Source organism: Rhyacophila brunnea, unplaced genomic scaffold (assembly GCF_057557595.1).
Source record: "Rhyacophila brunnea isolate RB1 unplaced genomic scaffold, BYU_Rbru_1.0 scaffold_5, whole genome shotgun sequence".
NCBI classification, from domain to species: Eukaryota; Metazoa; Arthropoda; class Insecta; order Trichoptera; family Rhyacophilidae; genus Rhyacophila; species Rhyacophila brunnea.
Genome location: NW_028233170.1, coordinates 4,913,091 through 4,931,645, shown reverse-complemented (window position 1 = coordinate 4,931,645; position 18,555 = coordinate 4,913,091). Strand labels below are relative to the sequence as shown.

The 18,555-nt window shown below is 38.6% G+C and overlaps 1 protein-coding gene across 22 annotated transcripts in view; it reads left to right on the top strand.

The window, feature by feature from the left end:
• mbl (splicing regulator muscleblind) overlaps window positions 1-17,506 on the top strand; it is a 442,390-nt gene extending 424,884 nt beyond the window's left edge. For 4 of the 22 annotated variants that reach the window (XM_085955958.1, XM_085955955.1, XM_085955956.1 and 1 more), the window contains 3 exons: window positions 6-92; window positions 2,127-2,168; window positions 2,378-3,336. In XM_085955958.1, coding sequence (XP_085812084.1) covers window positions 6-92; window positions 2,127-2,168; window positions 2,378-3,202 — 954 coding nt within the window. In that variant the 3' untranslated portion in view covers window positions 3,203-3,336. Of the gene's footprint in view, window positions 1-5; window positions 93-2,126; window positions 2,169-2,377; window positions 3,337-12,300; window positions 12,401-14,517 lie in introns of those variants that run through there. The other 18 variants (XM_085955960.1, XM_085955959.1, XM_085955957.1 and 15 more) reach the window with 8 other exon arrangements.
• The last annotated feature ends 1,049 nt before the right edge of the window (window positions 17,507-18,555 follow it).

The following is an 18,555-nucleotide window of genomic DNA, read 5'->3' as shown; positions in this document are numbered from 1 at the left end:
TGTAGAGCGCGGGCGGAGTGTCCGGAGCGGCCTCGGCGGCAGCGGTGGCGGAGCAGAGCAAGAAGCGGCCTGCCGACAGCGACCTGCTACTGGTACCGCCGCAAGCTTTGCATGACCCCTCGGCCCCCGTAGAAAACCCCCTCCCGCCCGCCCCGGCCTCTCCCTTCCTTTCCTTTCTCCCCACTGTTAGCATGTTGTGACGCGCCAGACGATATATAAGTGTGTGTCGGTGGATACTGGTCATCGGCAAATTTCAAAATCACCACATTCAAACTGCAATATACGCTCAACAGAATAGTATTTTGAATGGATTAGCAGCAGTAATTAATCAAAAATATGATAAAAATCAATTCTGTTCCCTTTTAGTCTATCATAAAGAAATGAGGCTTTAATATGGTTATAATGACCCAAGTTATTGGACCTGTTATGGAAAAGTGGATAACACCCACCCCTGAATATCTATATCCATATTTAACGAGATCTAATTTTGTGGCCACAAGTTTTTTTTTCATTGTGCGTTTGATGTCCTAAACCATTAACATTAACCTGATGAATTGTGAATGACTGACTACTATTCATAATAACAAAATTTTTTAATAATTACCTCCATGCTACCCTTTGCTTTGGATTGAAAAAGGTAATTTACAATTTTTTTTAATTGTAATTGTAAATCAATATGAATGCCTATATAAAGCACTGTCAACAAATCCATCTTATCTGATTATACTATTTTCTTAAAAGATACCAATTATTATTTATTATTAATTGAAAATATGGGAACATTATATATAAACAATTATAGTTTCATATTAAGATGGGAGAATCCGAATTGATTTAAACTTTATGGCTTCGACTGCATATAACCCGAATTAACTAATGAACTAACCGTTCAACCGGCGATTCCACATCAGTTGTTTGTGATTCCGTTGAGTGTCCCCTTGCGATGATGAACTTGGTGAATATGTTTGAAATTTATCCAATGTCTGATTTCCTCCGAGTCATATATTATATATACAACACGCACCTCTGCACACTTTTCAAGCTTTTTACTCTCATTCTCGCTACTTCACATCTTATTTTGTTTATTTACAAATATCTATAATATATCTATATATTTTTAGTGCGACTGTTAATATGTTTGCATCGCCGTAAGGGGCGTCGTGACAGATTGAGCGCTTTCGTAGAATCTTTAGCTTTTTCGCATGACTGAAGACGTCAGCGTCGCTTCATATACTTTTTTATTATTATATGTTTTATTAATTTTGTATATTATTTATTTATATATAAATTGATTGAAATCGTTTCGGCTCGCCGCCGCGGTCGGACATACATTGCAAATTTTTGTTTTTGTTCATAGTTTATTTTCGTCATCCTAATAATATGATCATTTGTACATATATAATGATTTCTTTGGAGCGGCCGGTGATAGATGAGTGTAGGAAATTGCAGGTCACATCGCCGTGTGATCGTGTGACGGAGGAATTCGCAACATTCTAGCAATCTCCGATTCTACAATTCTCCTTCAAAATTGCCCCAACGCCTTCATATTTTCCTGTTTTCCTTTACATTTATTTATCGTTTCCTTTTACGGTTTTTAACCTTTGGGTGCATTGTTTATTCACTTTCTTTATCACTAATGAATGATTTTAATTAATATTAATTTTAACAATTATTTCTCAACTGAACTAATTTAACAATTTTAATTTGTTTCAAATACCAGCACAATTAATTTATTTTTGTTGTTTCTTTAATTTTTATGGTCACACCCAGTGTTAAGCGTCTCGTCATTTATGCTGTTATCTATCGAATAACATTAATATTTTCTTTCAATTTTGTTTTATATGCGCCCAAGGTTTTCCAAATTTGTAGAGGTAGTTCATTAACAACCGGTTTTCATTTTTTCTTCATTAGAAAAGTTGCGCTCGACGGTCAGAGACGGTTTTGAGAAGACGCATCGCAATCGGGCGACAATTCAATAACCGGATCCCCAGAGGCTTTGACATATTTCCTCGTGAGACTTTTTCCACTATTCGCCGCCGCTGACCCTCGAAGGCGATTTTTACACTCAAGTTTTTATTTTTATTTTCGATGACGGATTAAAAATAACTATTTAAATTTGTTTCCAGATGGACATGAAGACTGTCGGATCGTTCTACTATGAAAATTTCGTAAGTCGAATCTGAAATATTTATAATATATTTTATAGTGATTCTATCGTCAAATCGCGCCGGAAGCTTGGCTCCTCAATGAATATGATTCGAAATTCCTCGCCAACGTATTTGTCATTGTGAGTTAACGGTGACATTCAAGTCTAACGACTGATCTATAACATGTGTACTTAAATTTTGATGCTGACAGCTATTGTTTTTGTTTTCAGGCATTCCCTGGAATGGTCCCGTACAAGAGGGCAGCGGCCGATAAGTCAGGCGTGCCCGTGTACCAGCCTGCCACCACTTACCAGCAGCTCATGCAGCTCCAGCAGCAGCCCTTCGTGCCCGTCTCATGTGAGTACCCCGCCCCCGCGCCCCCCGCCGCCGCCGAGACCCGCCCCCCCTCCGCGCACGCCCCGCCCCCCGCCTCCCCGCCCGCGCCGTCCCCCGACCCTGCCGCTCTCGCCAAAGAGGTTGCGCACTCTAATTATGCGGCCAAGCTAGCGGCCGCTGCCCACCATAACCCACCGGTGTCGGTATCCCCTGTGACGGCTCTCTCTTACACGGGCGTCGCCCTCAACAAGCAGGCGTCGGCGCCGCCAACTAGAGCCGCCTTGGCTGCGGCGACCCCCCCCATGGTTTACCGCCAACCCCCCTCTGTCCTGCAGCAGTTCAATCCGCTGCTCCGGTCGCACCTGCACAGCCAACTGCAGTCCCAACTGCAGGCCCAGCAACAGCAGCTGCAAAATCAGCTGGCCCAGTTACCTCAGCTGTCGCAATTGTCTCAGCTGTCCCAACTGCCTTCTCAGATGGGTGGGCAGATGCCCGCACACCTCGCTGCCCAGATGGCGGCAGCACAATACCCCTCAGCCCTGGCCGGCCAGGCGGGAATGCAGTGGGCTATGCCCGGGGGGGGCCTTCCGCCGCACCTCATGGGCCACGTTCCGGGCCTGTACCAGCAGCAGATGCTTTACCAGATGCCCCAGCAGAGCGCCCCCTCCTCCTCTCCCGCGGTTATCGTCAACCCTTACAAGAAGATGAAGACTACTTAGGGCGCCCCCGAGGGCGTGCCTTTCGGCCGGATCCCGTCCCGGTCCGCGTTAAGTTAACTGTATAATTTTATATTACGCGCGATCGTTCCAAAGTTATTGTCGCGCTCCGCGGACGCTCTGAGCGTTTTTGAAGCGGAGGGCGGCGTTTCAGATCTCACGTCGCCGACTCGCCTTCCGCATCCTTCATTTCGTTTCACCGGAGACTCCCGGCTGAAACGCGAGTCATTTAGTTTTATAGTTAGGTCTGCGATATTGAATATAGATACGATTCGGTGTAAAACACTCTACTTTTCTACGTTAGCGGGAGGGCGGCGCGGAAGGGGGCCGGAGATTCGCCCGGTCCGCTGAACCCGGAAGCGTTGTCTCCACCGTGGGGGGCGCGCCGAAGGGCGGGGCGCACGTTCTAGTCAGGACGAGTTTCCGTCGGAGCGGCGGCGAGGCGCGAACGGTCGGCGGGCCACTCCCGCCCCCGACCGAAGCGGGCGATCGGTCTCGCTCCGCTCTGAGATATTTGCGAGAGTCGTAGGGTATAAAAACCACGATACCTCTGTTCTGTCGCCTAGTTATAATTTGTATTTAAGTATGTTTTAGTTTTATTTTGAATACCATTATTTGTTAATGAAAAATTTTATCAAATGTAACAATTTTATTATTATTATTATCAAAGTATGTGTTTGTTTTGTACTCGGGCGCTGGATGGGTGTCGATGCGAGCCGGAGTCTCCGCCCTCGCTCTCTTTTGTAAAATTGATAAAGCCCGATTCGGGCGGGCGGAGACGTGCCGGTGAGCCTCGGCGCCCTGAGCGAAGAAAGCATGCGGCGACATCTCCCAGTAGAGCGGATCACTCCTTCATTTAATTTACAGCATGCTCGCCCCGCCGACGCTCAAGGGGAACATGTCTCTCTCTGTCTCTCTCATATCTGCCGCGACGGAGCCAGGCTTCGAAGGAATCTCCTGACCTTCCACAGGGCGAAGCGATCACGAATTCGCCCCGTCTCTCTCGGAGGCGCTATCGGAGATGGCGTCGCCGAGAGAGCCACGAGGGGAAGGAATCGTATCGCCGTGTGGCAGGACTCGCTCACATCCTTCGAAACCTGGCCGAGTTAAGTTGTCGACACGCCCGATTGCAATGTAAGACGAGCGACGCACCAGGCGTCCCTGCGTCCCTCTCTGCGGGCCTCTGTCGCACTTTTAACAGTTATTAACAATTAAGCACAATCTGTCGAGTGATAGTCCTCACTGTTTTCTCCGTGTTGTTTTATTTGAATCTGTCTTTATGCATATAATAATATATAAAATATATAATTATCACTAGCCTTAGTCTTGATTAATTGTAATGTTTTTGAAACAGAGTATGATTATTTTTTTAGTCTTCCCGGCCCCTGTAATTTTAATTCCCGAAGGGGAGCCTGTGTTACCGTTGGATTAATCCTTTGTTTAATTTATTGAATATCTCTAAAGATAAAATTAAAAATGTAATGTGTAGCGATGGTCGCGGACGAACATTGTGATAGAGGTAGTCTAGAGTGGAATAGAGTAGACCCGGTTCGGGTCGGCCTCCGGCCCCGCCGCTGTAAATGCATAAATACATTATAACTATTTTTTTAACATGGATAATAAAGCAACCGAATTGTTCTGTAGATGGGAAATTTTTATTTAGCTCTAAGTAGGATTACGTGTTGTAACTTTGTACAGAGTGGTTGAAAAGAAGCGCGGGCGGCAGGCGCCTCCCCGAATGTTCCGACGTGCGGAAAATCACGGGACGAGTGGCGTCCTTTTTTGCTTGCATTTCTATTAATAATCAGTGGCCTCTTTTGATTGTTTCCGCCCGGGCGTCGGGGAGGCGTCCGCGCTCCTGCGTTTCCCCTGTATCACGCCATCTACCAACTCTCTGCGCCTTGCTATTTGTAAACACACATTTACTATTTACATACTTATATATATCTATACATATGGAGTCAGTATTTGTAATAATAACGCTTGAAAATGCATGATTATTTGTTTTTTTTATTACCTACTTGGTTACATCATCTTTGGTATAATAATGAATTTGGCTTATCGATCTGGAAGCTGTTCTCTCCTCTTGGCATATCACAGCTGCTTATCTCTATCTTTAAGTCACAGAGCCTCACCACCTCACCCCCCGCGTCCCGTAGCCGCCCCGCCTCTCCCTCTCCTCTCCCGACTCCCTCTGTCGTTGGACCGCCCTCCTCACACGTCCCCTACATAATCGTGTCGATCAAACTCACACGTCTGTCGCTCGACCAGCCGGCGAGCCGACCGAAAGCTTTCTTGACACACCCTACAGAAGTCTGAGAGGCTCCTTGTACAGTAACCCTCGGGGAGATGGCTGTATTAATACCCCGCAACGGTAGGCAGAAGCGCTCTGACGCGCTAAGTAAGTCTATGTGGTGAATCTAATCGAAAAGAAATTAATCACAACATCCTAATAAACCTAATGATTGACTGGCAGTTTCTCAGCCTGTTTTTATCACAATAACAAGTCTATATACAACATGTCGTATTGGAAGTAATCGGATTAAACTCAGTAATAATAATAACACCGCTTACACAATATCTTATAAAGCTTTCTCACGGCACTATCTGGAAGGTGACGAAAGGATTTTTTGAGAGGAGTGCAAACGAGCATCGAGAAGAGACACTTGCAACAATCAGTCTGACGATGCGGATGTATAGCCGGCGACGCCCGGGTCGAGGGCGGGGTCTTTATTTCGCTTCCCGCAGTGTGTCTTGTAGCAGTCAAAGTGCTTGATTTACATTTAGCTCCGTAGTGATGATGACTGATAGGCTAAAATGTATCACGACATATGCCGGCTGTAGTGAAGCCGCTAACCCCACCCTCAAAGTGAAAGTTTATTCTGTTGAATAGTAGTAAGTTGTTACAGCTTTTTACATTACATTATATCTATTATGAATTGTTGAATTGGTGTGTGGCTCAGTTTTTGTGTGTGGACCACAATGTGTCATGACGCTTGACTGGCACTGCTTGTTTGGAGCGGCGGCCGGTGGCCTAACACCGCACCGCACCGCGCCGCGCCTTCTAATGTAGCATGGACTAGAACATTAAGTATCCGACTCGGTGCCCAGGTATTTGTTTTTTGGTATTATTGCGACACTTAACAGCGTTTGTGTTTCTCTTTCGGTTGCACAGCTTTTTAAATAGGTTCGTGCTTTTTCTTTCATTTCTCTCGATTTGTGTTTTCGTTTTCATTTATCTAGTAATATTAGACCAAGCGCACACTGACTAAACATTTTTGGGCAACATCAACGAAACATTTGTGTTTGCTCATGTTGCTCCAACAGTTTACCGACTTCCTGTGAAATCATAATTAGAGTTTTAACACCGCTTTCTCTCCAGATGGATTAATGGACATAGGAAATAAGTGAATTACAATAAAAAAATATCTACCAAAACATAAAATAATGCTTGTTTTAAACTTTTGATGCAACACTATGGACTCATAAATTGGACACTAGACCAAATGTGGGTTACAGCTAAAGGGATGGAGAATTCTCAAGATATTATAAAAATAAAATCCTTTATTCTCATTCTTTGAATATATTTTTGTCTGAAATTTCGAAAATCTCATTTATCGATTGTGAGATTCTCTAGAATTTGTGAAATTTTCATCCGATTACCGCTTTTAGAAATCACAAGCTCGTGATTTTACAGCTAACTTAATGTGACCATCTAACGTGAAATGATCTGTCAACTCTCCACTAGACCATTGTTTAATACGAACTAATTTTGAGGTAGCATTAAATTTACTTGTAAGAATTCCATATTATAACAAATTTCAAAAATTATGAGTGATAATGACTGCCGTATACTTGGGCTACCAAACTGGAATGCTCCCACTATGGACAGCAACATGTGGAGTCGTCAGAAGAAGTTAGAACCCACCCCGAGTTGTCACTCTTCTCATGTTCATGATGAATATTAATTATTAATTAGTAATATACTATTACATAATCTAATCTAGTATTAGGATATCTTTCCATTGAGTGAAATTCTTCCACGTGCAACTACTGATTTATGAAATAATGTGTTTTAAAAATTTATATTATTACCAACATTTTTTCTGACATCCATACTACTACAGTTATAATTACCTCAATTTACATTTTTGAAGAGTGACAAAAAAACAATGGAATTTAAGTGAAACTGTATATTGGTATTTTATGTCAATATGTTCTTTCACTTTTTCGAGAATATTCATTTTCTTTTGAATAGACAATGCGTTCCTTTTTTTTTTGAGACAATATTCGAAAGGGCGTAAACAAAAAAAAAAATCTTAATTGTGTCTTGTAACCTTGGTCTTGAGCACTGCTGACATGACGTCCATTAATAGAATGCTTCTGAAATTAACTTCATTTCAGAAGATAATAAAAACATGAATCCGGAATTAAATGTACAAAAACTGTGACTGCAGAAATTGAAAGTACACGCAAACAGCGGGAGAACATGATTTCTGGCCATGTAAACTAGGGTTCTACTGTATTTAATTTTCAGTTTAATCAACATTGTGTATTTCAATCGGTTTCTAAAAAGATACACTCAAAAAAATAGTAGACAAGTTAAGAAATAAAATCACGTGTAACAGTTGGTCAACTGTTGAACAACATATACAAACTCTGAGCAACGTCGCATGTTTCACTGGTGTTGGTCTAATATTGTTTGCTTGATGTGTATGCAGTTTTACATTTTTTTTTATAGATAAAGTTGTGAATGTTTGTCGATCTCAGATTACTTTTCTAGTTGTATGTATCCATATTTTATATTTAATTTTCCATAATTAATTCTGTATTTCAATTGTAGTTTACAATGTCTTGTCCTTAAATTGCATTTTATTTCAACAGCACATTATTTTTATTATATCGTATAACTTTCTTTGTATCTTTCTGAAAATTACTTTTTTTATTAAGTATACAGTTCACTTCCCTATTACATTTATTTCATTACCTACTTAAAACAATAAAAAATTAGAAATAGATACCTGAAGATACATTTATATATATAGATAGCTTCTCCACAACTATATGTTGGAAAATATATGCAAACACAGTAAGTTGCTCATATATTATACATACCAATGGACTATAATGGACAAAATGTATTTTTTTTTATTAGTGTATTTTTAAGTTATTTTCATACAAAAGCAAATTTTTCTACATGCATATTAATATTTCAAGAAAAAATATTAATCTTTTTAGTTTTGTTTCTAAAATAAAATGGATGGGACCTTGAAATATTTTTTTTATGGACAGAAATGATTTATATTGATTAGTGAGGTTGCCTACTAAAGTTGGAAAGTCGATACTTTAGGTATTTAGAGTTGACAATGGATTATGCGTCTATATATAAATATATATGCCAGAAAAAAATTATCCGGTATGTAGAACATGCACAAAAAGCACAAAGAAATTATTAGCATTATGCCTGATTTTAGAGGGCATGTCAAACTTCAAATTGCAATAACTTCATAACATGATTTAGAGACTTACCAACTTTTGGCAGTAACCCCCCACATTATTTCAAAAGCTTATATAAATAGATAACAATGTTAATGATAATTCAAGGTTCCAGCATTTTGCACTATGTACAGGTATTTGTCTCAGCTAAATGGATGAGTTATCAAAAACACGAGTACTAATAAACTTGCATTGAAGGAGCAGTACATTATGTATAAAACATTACCAATATAAAGGAGAGGTTACTTACAAAAAATGCTTTATACTACCAACCAAATAACTTATCAGGTAAAATGCTCATCAAAAAATATGCATACATTTAATAGAAACCCCCCCCCCCCTAATAAAAAGAATTGTGATTCTGATGTTATTTTTGCCCTCACCTTCTTTGGTCTGTATTGTATGAAAAAAGTAATATTCTAAATCTTTATTATTTCTCAAGCTTCTACCATTTGCACATTAATTTGCTTAATATTGTTGATGTCCATTAGCATTTAGCGTTTAGCATTTACCGCCCCCTTATAATTACCGTATTCCTTGTCACTCTGGATAACGGGCGGCTCTTGTCATATTGAGCTTTTTTGTTGGTAACAATAATCTAATATTATGGACACAAAATAACAAACCGAGGGTTCGGTCTCCGATATATGATTCACCCCCATATATGGAAAATATTAAAATTGCCAGCAAAGGCATTTTACAAAATGGCCTTTCTTTATTTTATGTTTATTATTTTATTCTAGGCTTTTTGGCAAATTCGTAATACTTATGTGAAGCTTAATGGTAAATATTATTTTATTATTATTTGTTGTTTAAGCATGCCCGATTCGTGTTATATATCTCTGCGACTGCATGTTTTTTTTTATTTAATTTTTTTGAATAATTGCTTTTTGTTTCATGTCTCCCGAATGTGATGACATCTGTAATCCGCAAATAACTCGTTCACTTTAACTCGTAAACCTTACATATTATTTACATACTGACCCTCGCAACTCAATCGGTGTCGGTCTCTGTCGCACCGGACGAATGATGATTACCGCACGGAGCTTGTGCGAACCATCCGAATGCAACATAACAACCCAACAATGGAACAAACCGACAATCCAACGCGGCGCAGGCTGCCCCGCCCTGCCGACCAACGCGTGTCACGTGCTCTACACGGACGAGCGGGGACAGGTACAGGTAGCGGTGGCTAATAACGCGACCAGTGGCGCCCCCTGACAGCCCACCGCCCGTGTGCAAACCTAAACTTGTTCTGTTGTTGTTACGTTGTGTTGTTTAGTTGTTTGATAAACCCGAGCGAGCGTGTGTGTGTGTCACTTTCCCCGGAGGGTTTCTCTTCGCAGTTTTTGCTTAACCATACATAATGTAAGTAGATAATCTGTTTATTTATGCTTCTCTTAGTGCTATGATTAAGTCGGCAAGTTACATTTTTTGACTCGCTACCGCATACTTACGCACGTTTATTCATGTGAACTCTCCATTATAATGTCCACGCTATAACCACATCACTAAAAATTTACCTCGCATTGAAAAAAAAATGTTTCTAAAATTCTGTATTATATCTATCCGCTTATCTACCTCACCATATCGTCGTTCGCCTTGAAAACTGACATTGTGTTTTTTTTTTTTTACAAAACTATCCATCCACGAGAAGCAAAATCATTGCGACGTTTTTTTCTTCTCCTGTATAGTTTTGCAAAAAATACATAACCCGTTTTGAAGACGTAATGACAATATTAAAAAAATTATTGACAAAATCTTCTGTACTTCACAATACTATAAATAGGAACCAGCTTTTATTTTTATAATATAACATTTATTTACCACATAGATTTTTCATATGTTAATTTGTAATTATCCTACATTTTAGATTAACAATTACATGGTAGCGCAGAAAGCTCTGCGCGCGTTGTCATCATCATGTGTGAGAGAAGAATTATATGACATATTATCTTAAGAAGTTACAGTGTTCCAATAAACTTTCTGGTTCTATTTCACTATCCGTTTATGTCTACTTGGTAATAATTATTTGGTACATCCAAATTCATATTATTTTCTCATTCAGACGAATTATGATTTCCCATTTGATTGACGTCTTCATCGGATAGTGAAAGATTGTGTGCACAAAAATACAGCATGCGAAACAATGGCCATAATTAGAAATATTTTATGGCAGTTATACCAGATAATTAATTGTTAGCAATTAGTTTTTCTAATTTTATTATAATTACAATTATATACTATGTATTCATTTTATATATATGTTATAATGAAGAGTTCAGGGTGTATAAACATGCGTGCAAAATACTACTACATTTCTAACTTATACATATATATTATATTCTACAGTAGTTGAGTTTTCCTTGAACTAGTTTTGATTTTCTTTGGCACTTGATTGTAATTTTACTGTTGACTTACCCACTGCCGCTGCTGACAAAGTAGGCTTTCATTTATTCACCTGTCCATTAATACAATTATTACATTACTATTAATAATTTAATATAAATAACATCACAGAGTGGGTTGCTCAATCCTAACAGATTGTTTTTCATAGTTTGCTTGTTTGCCGCCGATAATTCTTTAGTCATTCGAGTCCTTTGTTTTTTATTTATTTTCTGTTTAGACATTAATATTAACTTAGATAGTATTGGCTCCGTCGGCGGCGATGTTGTTTGGCTTACCGCGCCGTCGGGCGTGAATGTTTAAAGCGGCTTTCGAGTGAGCCGGCGGCGGGCCAATATTATAGCTTCCGATCCTCCCCGCTTTTTGGTTGATGATCACTGTTGTAAAAAAAACTCGGGTGAAAGCTCTCATTTCTGTTTGACGTATGTCATAATATTATATTATACTATTATCTCACATTAAACACTCGCCATTGTCAAGAGGAGAAATTTTCTAATCACTTTACGAATTGAATGTCTATCCCATTAACAAATTATTAATAATAATTATATTATACTTTTAATAGCAGTCATACATATTTTGTAAATAAGACTCACGTGTGAATAATGCTTGCAGAATTTATATTATATCCGCATTAAACAAGAATTTATTTCATATATATGCCGTGTTTGAAATGATCGATACTTTTACAGGATTCTACCAAATATAAATGAGGAGCTTTTACGTTCAGTTTCCAAACGACAATTTGTTCATTTCAAACAGTAATGGTTTAATTTTTTTCATTATTATTTTCAGACACCCCCTATAAATCTTAAATTGTTTATATTATAATCAATCTTTTCTCTTTCTTAATTTTTTTTTTCAAAAAACTCTAATTGCAAATTTTCTCAATTTAATATTTTTAAGCTCTATAATTTTCATTTAACATTTTTTTTTTATTTTAATTTTTTCATCTTGTATTAATTACTATGTTCACATTTTTTTTTTAAACCTTATAACCGAAACTGAATAATGTGTTCTCCGGGGATCGGAGAAAGATGTACGATATTAAAATAAATGAAAGTATCTTTCGATTGTCGGCATCGTTCCCCGATCCGCGCGAGTCTTCCGATCTCTGAGCAGTGCCAAGTCCCCCATTGTGATGTATTTGTGATATGATCAAGCTTGCAATATTCAGCATTGAAATTACTTTAGCGCAGTCTATAATGTTTCAGTTACTGGACACCCTCCAGGTGTGCCAAGATTTTAATCGACAAGGCTGCACCAGACCCACCTGCAAGTTCGTTCACGTCCGGGAAGGTATATAAACACTTCATCATATTATCATCATCCCTGTCTTTCTAGGGAAAATATTTTTCTCTATGGAGACTGAGACTAAATATATGAATGTTAAGCTCGTAATATAATGATACAAAACATCACTAGACAAACGCCTTACGCAAACATAAATCAAATTTACAATGGACCCACAATATATGTTGATAAAAACCACAAATAGCATAATATCATTATGTATGTACATTTAATGTAAAAAGAGGCAGTCATCTGTTACTACACCAACATAGTGCTCCGAGATTTATTTGATATGTTCATATATGAAGATTTTTTTATATAATGAACTATTATTACAATTAACGTCTTGTAAAATCGTCGTTTCAGAATGTAACAAAAGAACGGAAAGCCACCATTTATATTTTACAGTACTGCTCTCTCTATTGAGAATATTAACTCTACCATAGACACCAAAATTAAACCATAATAAAAATATTCCTGAAATCGCTATTAAGCATTGTATACTCGAACAACATTTTCTTGGCTACGTGTTAAAACTGTGAACTACAAGCTCCTCCCATTTTTAACCGCAAATCCATTATAAACTGACAAGCTCCTCCCATTTAGTCGACATCAGCGCCTTCCGGCTTTAGCCTAAATCTTCTTGTTGGAGAGTACTAAGAAACATTTGATCGGCTTCCAAACTGTGAGTTAGGATGTGATTAACTTGTAGCCATAGCAATATTTATATTTTGTATTACATTTCTTAGTACATTGCTGGAAAAGTTAATATTTTCCATGTACTGTAAAATATAAATGGTGGCCAATCTGTTCTTACTTTTGTTACATTCTTAAACTACGATTTTACAAGATGTAAATTGTAATAATAGTTCATTATATAAGAAATCTTTATACATATGTCATATCAAATAAATCTCAGAGCACTCTTTCGTGAATAATGAATGAATGGGAAAATTTTTTTCATTAAAATGTCAATATTATTGATACACTGCCAAAGTGTTTCAAAACCTTTCTGAGTTGATGACACACTTTAAAAACAATTAGGATTTCACGACACACCAAAATTGTTAAAGTTTTGCATGAAATAATAACCAATTTGCATTTATTATAGGTAGTTTTCGAAATAAATTCGCGACACTGGCATCATATAGGGCCATTCATTTATTGGTCAAAACAGTCATGAACATGCATGAAAATTGTCAATTGGACATCTCAATGGTGCACTCATTGAGCAAGTGCCAGAATGTCCTCTTCTGAGGTTATGGGTTGCGGATTCAAATCCTGCAACTGCCAAATTCACATGAATTTTTCAATTTGTGTTTGGATCCACTAAATTGATATAGTGGTAGCGAATTTTTTCCACGCATGCCGAATTTTGCACATGCAAAAATTCTGCTTCCACTATAGGATCGTGAGTGAAAGCTAAAATATAGGGTAATGGTGTTCCCAATAAATACTCTTTTCCCAATATTATTACTTTTTTAGTTTTTTTGGTTTGAAAGGTTTGCCACCAACGAACATAAAGCAATATGTTGAGTACATGACGTCGCTATAGGATTGGTTTACCGAATATCCGTTTTTGTCGAAATCGACCTTTTAATGCAGAATGTTTTTTTGTATCTAATTGGACTAGAACCATCCCTTTCTTTAAATTACGTTGTAATGATAATGAATACATCATTCATATGCTGTAAAAATAACAATTTAAATATCTCCATGTATTTAAATATAGGATTATGAAATTTGTTTTTCGTCTCCTGAACATTTGGTCTATTCGGGAAACCAATCCTACAGCGACGATGAGTAAAAACCTAAAATATCGATATAGCTACCATACTTCTACAGGCAGCTAAGAATAGCACTGAATTATAAGACAGAAAAAATCTTCTAATGATCATGTCAATTTCAAAATCGTCAATGGTAAATTGGACACTAAACAGCCAAAAATAATGATCAGGTTGCAATTTTAAAGACAATTAGTTATTTTCACAAGTCACTTCTGCTATAAATGTATAATGCGGATTAATTAATATAGTACTTAGGACCAAAAAATCTAATCTCAATAGTGTTAGTTATTGTATGTGACATATGAGATAATTAAAATGATTGTGTTTGAATTCCAGGTTGCGGGCTGTGCGTGGAGGGCGGTCGCGTGGCGGTGTGCCGGGACTGGGCGAGTGGGCGCTGCCTGCGCTCCGCCTGCCGCTTTTACCACATACCCGTGCCCCTGCCCCCCGCCCCCTCTCTGCCCTGACTCTCGCCCCCACACATATTTATTACAACCTACTATTACCTGCTCTTATTGTACTATTACTACTGTTCAGAGGGACGCCCGGAGGGGACAGCTTGCATTTTTTATACTCTTCCCCGTTATGTTTTGTTTTGTACGCGACGATAAAATTGTAATGATGAAAATAATGTGAAAAAAAATATTACGAATGATGTATCTTATTGCCCCTTAAAAAGGAGATTTAATAATATATTTGAATTAACATATGAAAGATGCAATGGTTTTGTATCGCTAAATTTATCGTAAAAAGTACATGATATTATATTCTTTAAAGAATTTAAGCTAGGATAGGTGACGCAGGAAGGTTTCCATCGGACGAGACTGACTCCCGGGCCGAGTTTATTTTTCACGCCCTCCGTCCGCCCGCCCGCCATTCTCTCCCTTATATATTCAACCCGTAAATGTATTAGCTATGAAAATATTATCGTAGTCTTCTTTTTATTAATTCTGTGCATTTTCGAAATGTTTATCTCGGGTTTGAATCGGAAAAGTTTTAACCATTTGGTGGCGAGCAACGGACGGCGTATCGCATTGGGAGTAGATATTGGAGAGGGCACGGTTGTTGACTGATAATTATGGGGGTACGGTCAGGAGAAGGCCTGGGGCGGTCCGCCGAGGGGACGCGTCGAACAGAGATCCATCTGAATTGTGAAAAAGTTAAACTTTGCGTACGGTCTCGGCGTGGATCGAATTCGGTTAGGTGTAATTTAAAAATACTACTATTTTTTTGTAAGTTATTTTGTATTATTAAGGAAAAGATGTGGGAAATTTCTTGTAAATATGTTGTGAAGTATGGAACCCGGCACGGGACGTGTCATAGAATCGACGATTCCGCGTGAACAAACCGATTGTGATATTAATAGAGGACTTCACTCGGAGGGAGTTATTCAAATGTTTTATATATTTATCGAGCGATGCGTGAGTCAGACGATAGTGATGTTTTAATATGTTTTGTTATTCGATTTGTTTATAACGATATGAGAAATATGAGTTCCTGCAACGACCGCGCCGCGTGTCCCGTCGTGTGTTCCGCCGCGACGTCTAAATAATTTGTGATGTACATAAATCAATTGTATAAAACGCGCCACGGCCTAAATCCTATGTACATTGTCCCTTCTGTCGATCTCCTTGCGCCCACACTTTGTTTCTATATTTTATATTCAAACCGATAATGTAGTATTGTAATTTGTTAATTTCCTCGAATTTTTTTATTTTCTTAACTATATCTCCGTGTTAATATTCTTCGTCTACTCAAGTATCAAATCGTTATGAGAAATTTGTGAAAGTTCCTTCGTATTATCGAGATAATATGAGAGTGTCAGTGCAAAGCTTTACAGATTTCGCTGTAACGATAGGATCGCAGATGAGATGAGGCGCATTAAAAGGAGTCTGTAATGTAATATGTAAACACTCATCGAGCCCCGTTCGTAGAACTGGTTTTAATCGTATCTTATCTGTCCAGTAACCGTAACCGTGCAATGGAATTAGCCGCACCCGTCGCTCGTTTTTTCGATTCGGTCGAGAGAAGAATCGACAACGGTGACGACATGTCATATTGATCGCGGCGCATCGCGTAATTTTAGTTTCAGTTATTATACAATCTTAGATATAGACTTATATAATAAGAAGGATAAATGACCCAAGATATTTTGAATCCACTGTTGAATTACAAGTTAGTGTTAACGTATTAGACCTAAGTAGAGGAGGCGCTAGAGGATGATGGAATCCGCTCTTCGAAGCAGTCCGGGTCGACGCTGCGAATAGGAAGTGAAAACATGGAAGGCGGCCGCGATCGACCTCGACCGTCAGGGAGCGGATTTATCAGAAAACAGCGAACCGGACAGCATTCACGGATCAGCAATTCAGCAATGAGCAGAGGGGAGTCTCCGGCTTCGCTTGCCGCATTTCGTTTGCTAGACGCTCGCTTTGCCTCGCGTTCACGCCCGGTGTCAAAAGTTCACTTATCTTATATACTATTAGCGTAAAAATGTTCTATCGTCAGTTTGTATGTATCGATAAACATAAGAAATAATATAAAGCCCTCGACCTTAGTTTAGATTAAGAATGACTCCATTACAGAAAACACCAATAGTCTAGCGGTTTCTATCTTACGGCACTCGACTCTCTTTTGACACCGCCGCATTTACCATAAGTGAGAATATAATAAATGGTAGACAATACAGAAGGGGGCGCCGGACGCTTCTCGTCCGCGACCCGACCCTTTGACCCTGCGGTGCGCATCTTCCATGTGTCGAGCGACATTATTTGCAAATCCTCACATTACCTTTATAGTATCGACCTGCGGTCGGTTGTCAGTCTAGCTTGTAATCGCGCGACCCCGGATATTTCCACTGGCCGTTCGACTCGATCGGCCGGCATGACTGTCAGACTGATGAAAACGGGCGGTGGAACGGGGCAACGCTCGGTCGCCTCCGTTTCTGAAAGCGGGCCTGTAGAATTATATTAAAGAGCTCGGCCCCCGCGATCACATAACTAGCGATTTATTCTATTATAGATTCAAGTATATCGTCTTCGTAATTAGGTTGTCTTCTGATTTGCTCTATATTATATATACTTTATTAGTAGACGGTAACAGACGTGTCTCCAGGTAGTGTGAAATTCAGCTGGATTAGTTAACGGTAAGCTAAGCTTAGCTTTAATCTTCTCCTCCCCCACCCCCTCCCTCTCCCGCTTACTTCCCTCACCGAACTCTGTCTCCCGTCTATCCTGACATCCCTCGTCACCTCAAATATATCCGGCCAAAGCTCCGAGGCTCGGAGCTGACTATGCTTAGTCGTATATATATTGAATAATTATTTTCCAAAAATAAAAACTGCTCCGAATGTGCCCTAATGTTTATAGATCGCGACTTTGATCACCTAAAATACCTTTTCTGTAAGGTCGTTCTCGGTAAATAATTCTTATGATTTGTTTAAATTCTAAATTCTTAACGTCATCACGGCCTTGAAATTTTGATGACAGAATATGTTCCACTCGTCGCTCTGTATGATGACTCTTCTGTCGAACGAACCTTACGTTATCACTTAACCGTTATACGGCATTTACCGTTCTGACTTCAAGTCTTCCATGATGTGAAAATTTAACTTCAGCCCTCACTTTTCCCATTCAAAGTCACTTAAGACTCTATTTAGACTCTATAGACTATTTATGCTGACAAAATTCTTATCTCATTATTTTTATTGTATTCATTAAATTAATATTATATTATTAACACTAGATTTATGGCAGGCGATTATTTTAATGTTTTTTTAGAATCAATGTCTGTAATCTGTCTTATATTATTATTATATTGTATTAATAAAACCTGGTTCTCGACACATACATTTTGTAATCATAATAAATAATATTATTCGAAATCAATAAATAACAATTTATTTTATATACTTTAACCGTAAAATTGGAAAAATACTTTTTTCAGTGATTTCAATTGCATAATTTTATATTTAATAATTATTGTCGAAGAGCAGAGCTGCTGTTGCAGCCGTCGATAGAATAAAGATATTTTTTTTAATCGGTAAATATACTCGCATGTGACATTGAAATCTTTGTATGATTTAGTTTGCCTTACTTACCCTCGTCGTTTCGTTATTCGTATGGGAATGGAATTGAGCGGAATCATTGCCGACCAGCCTAAACTAGTGTGCCTCCCGATCACCTAATCAATCTCTAGCGATCCGGCAACTTTTTTGCCGGGTGATTAATTATTCTAAACAGTTGTTGATAATCAAGATAGAAACAGAAGATTAATCTTTGCAACATTGCAAGTTACGGTGTGTTTTAACTCTAGCCTTTATCTATTTCGTAAAATATAATATGAGCCGTGAAAGAGTAAGTCTTCAGGAATACATAC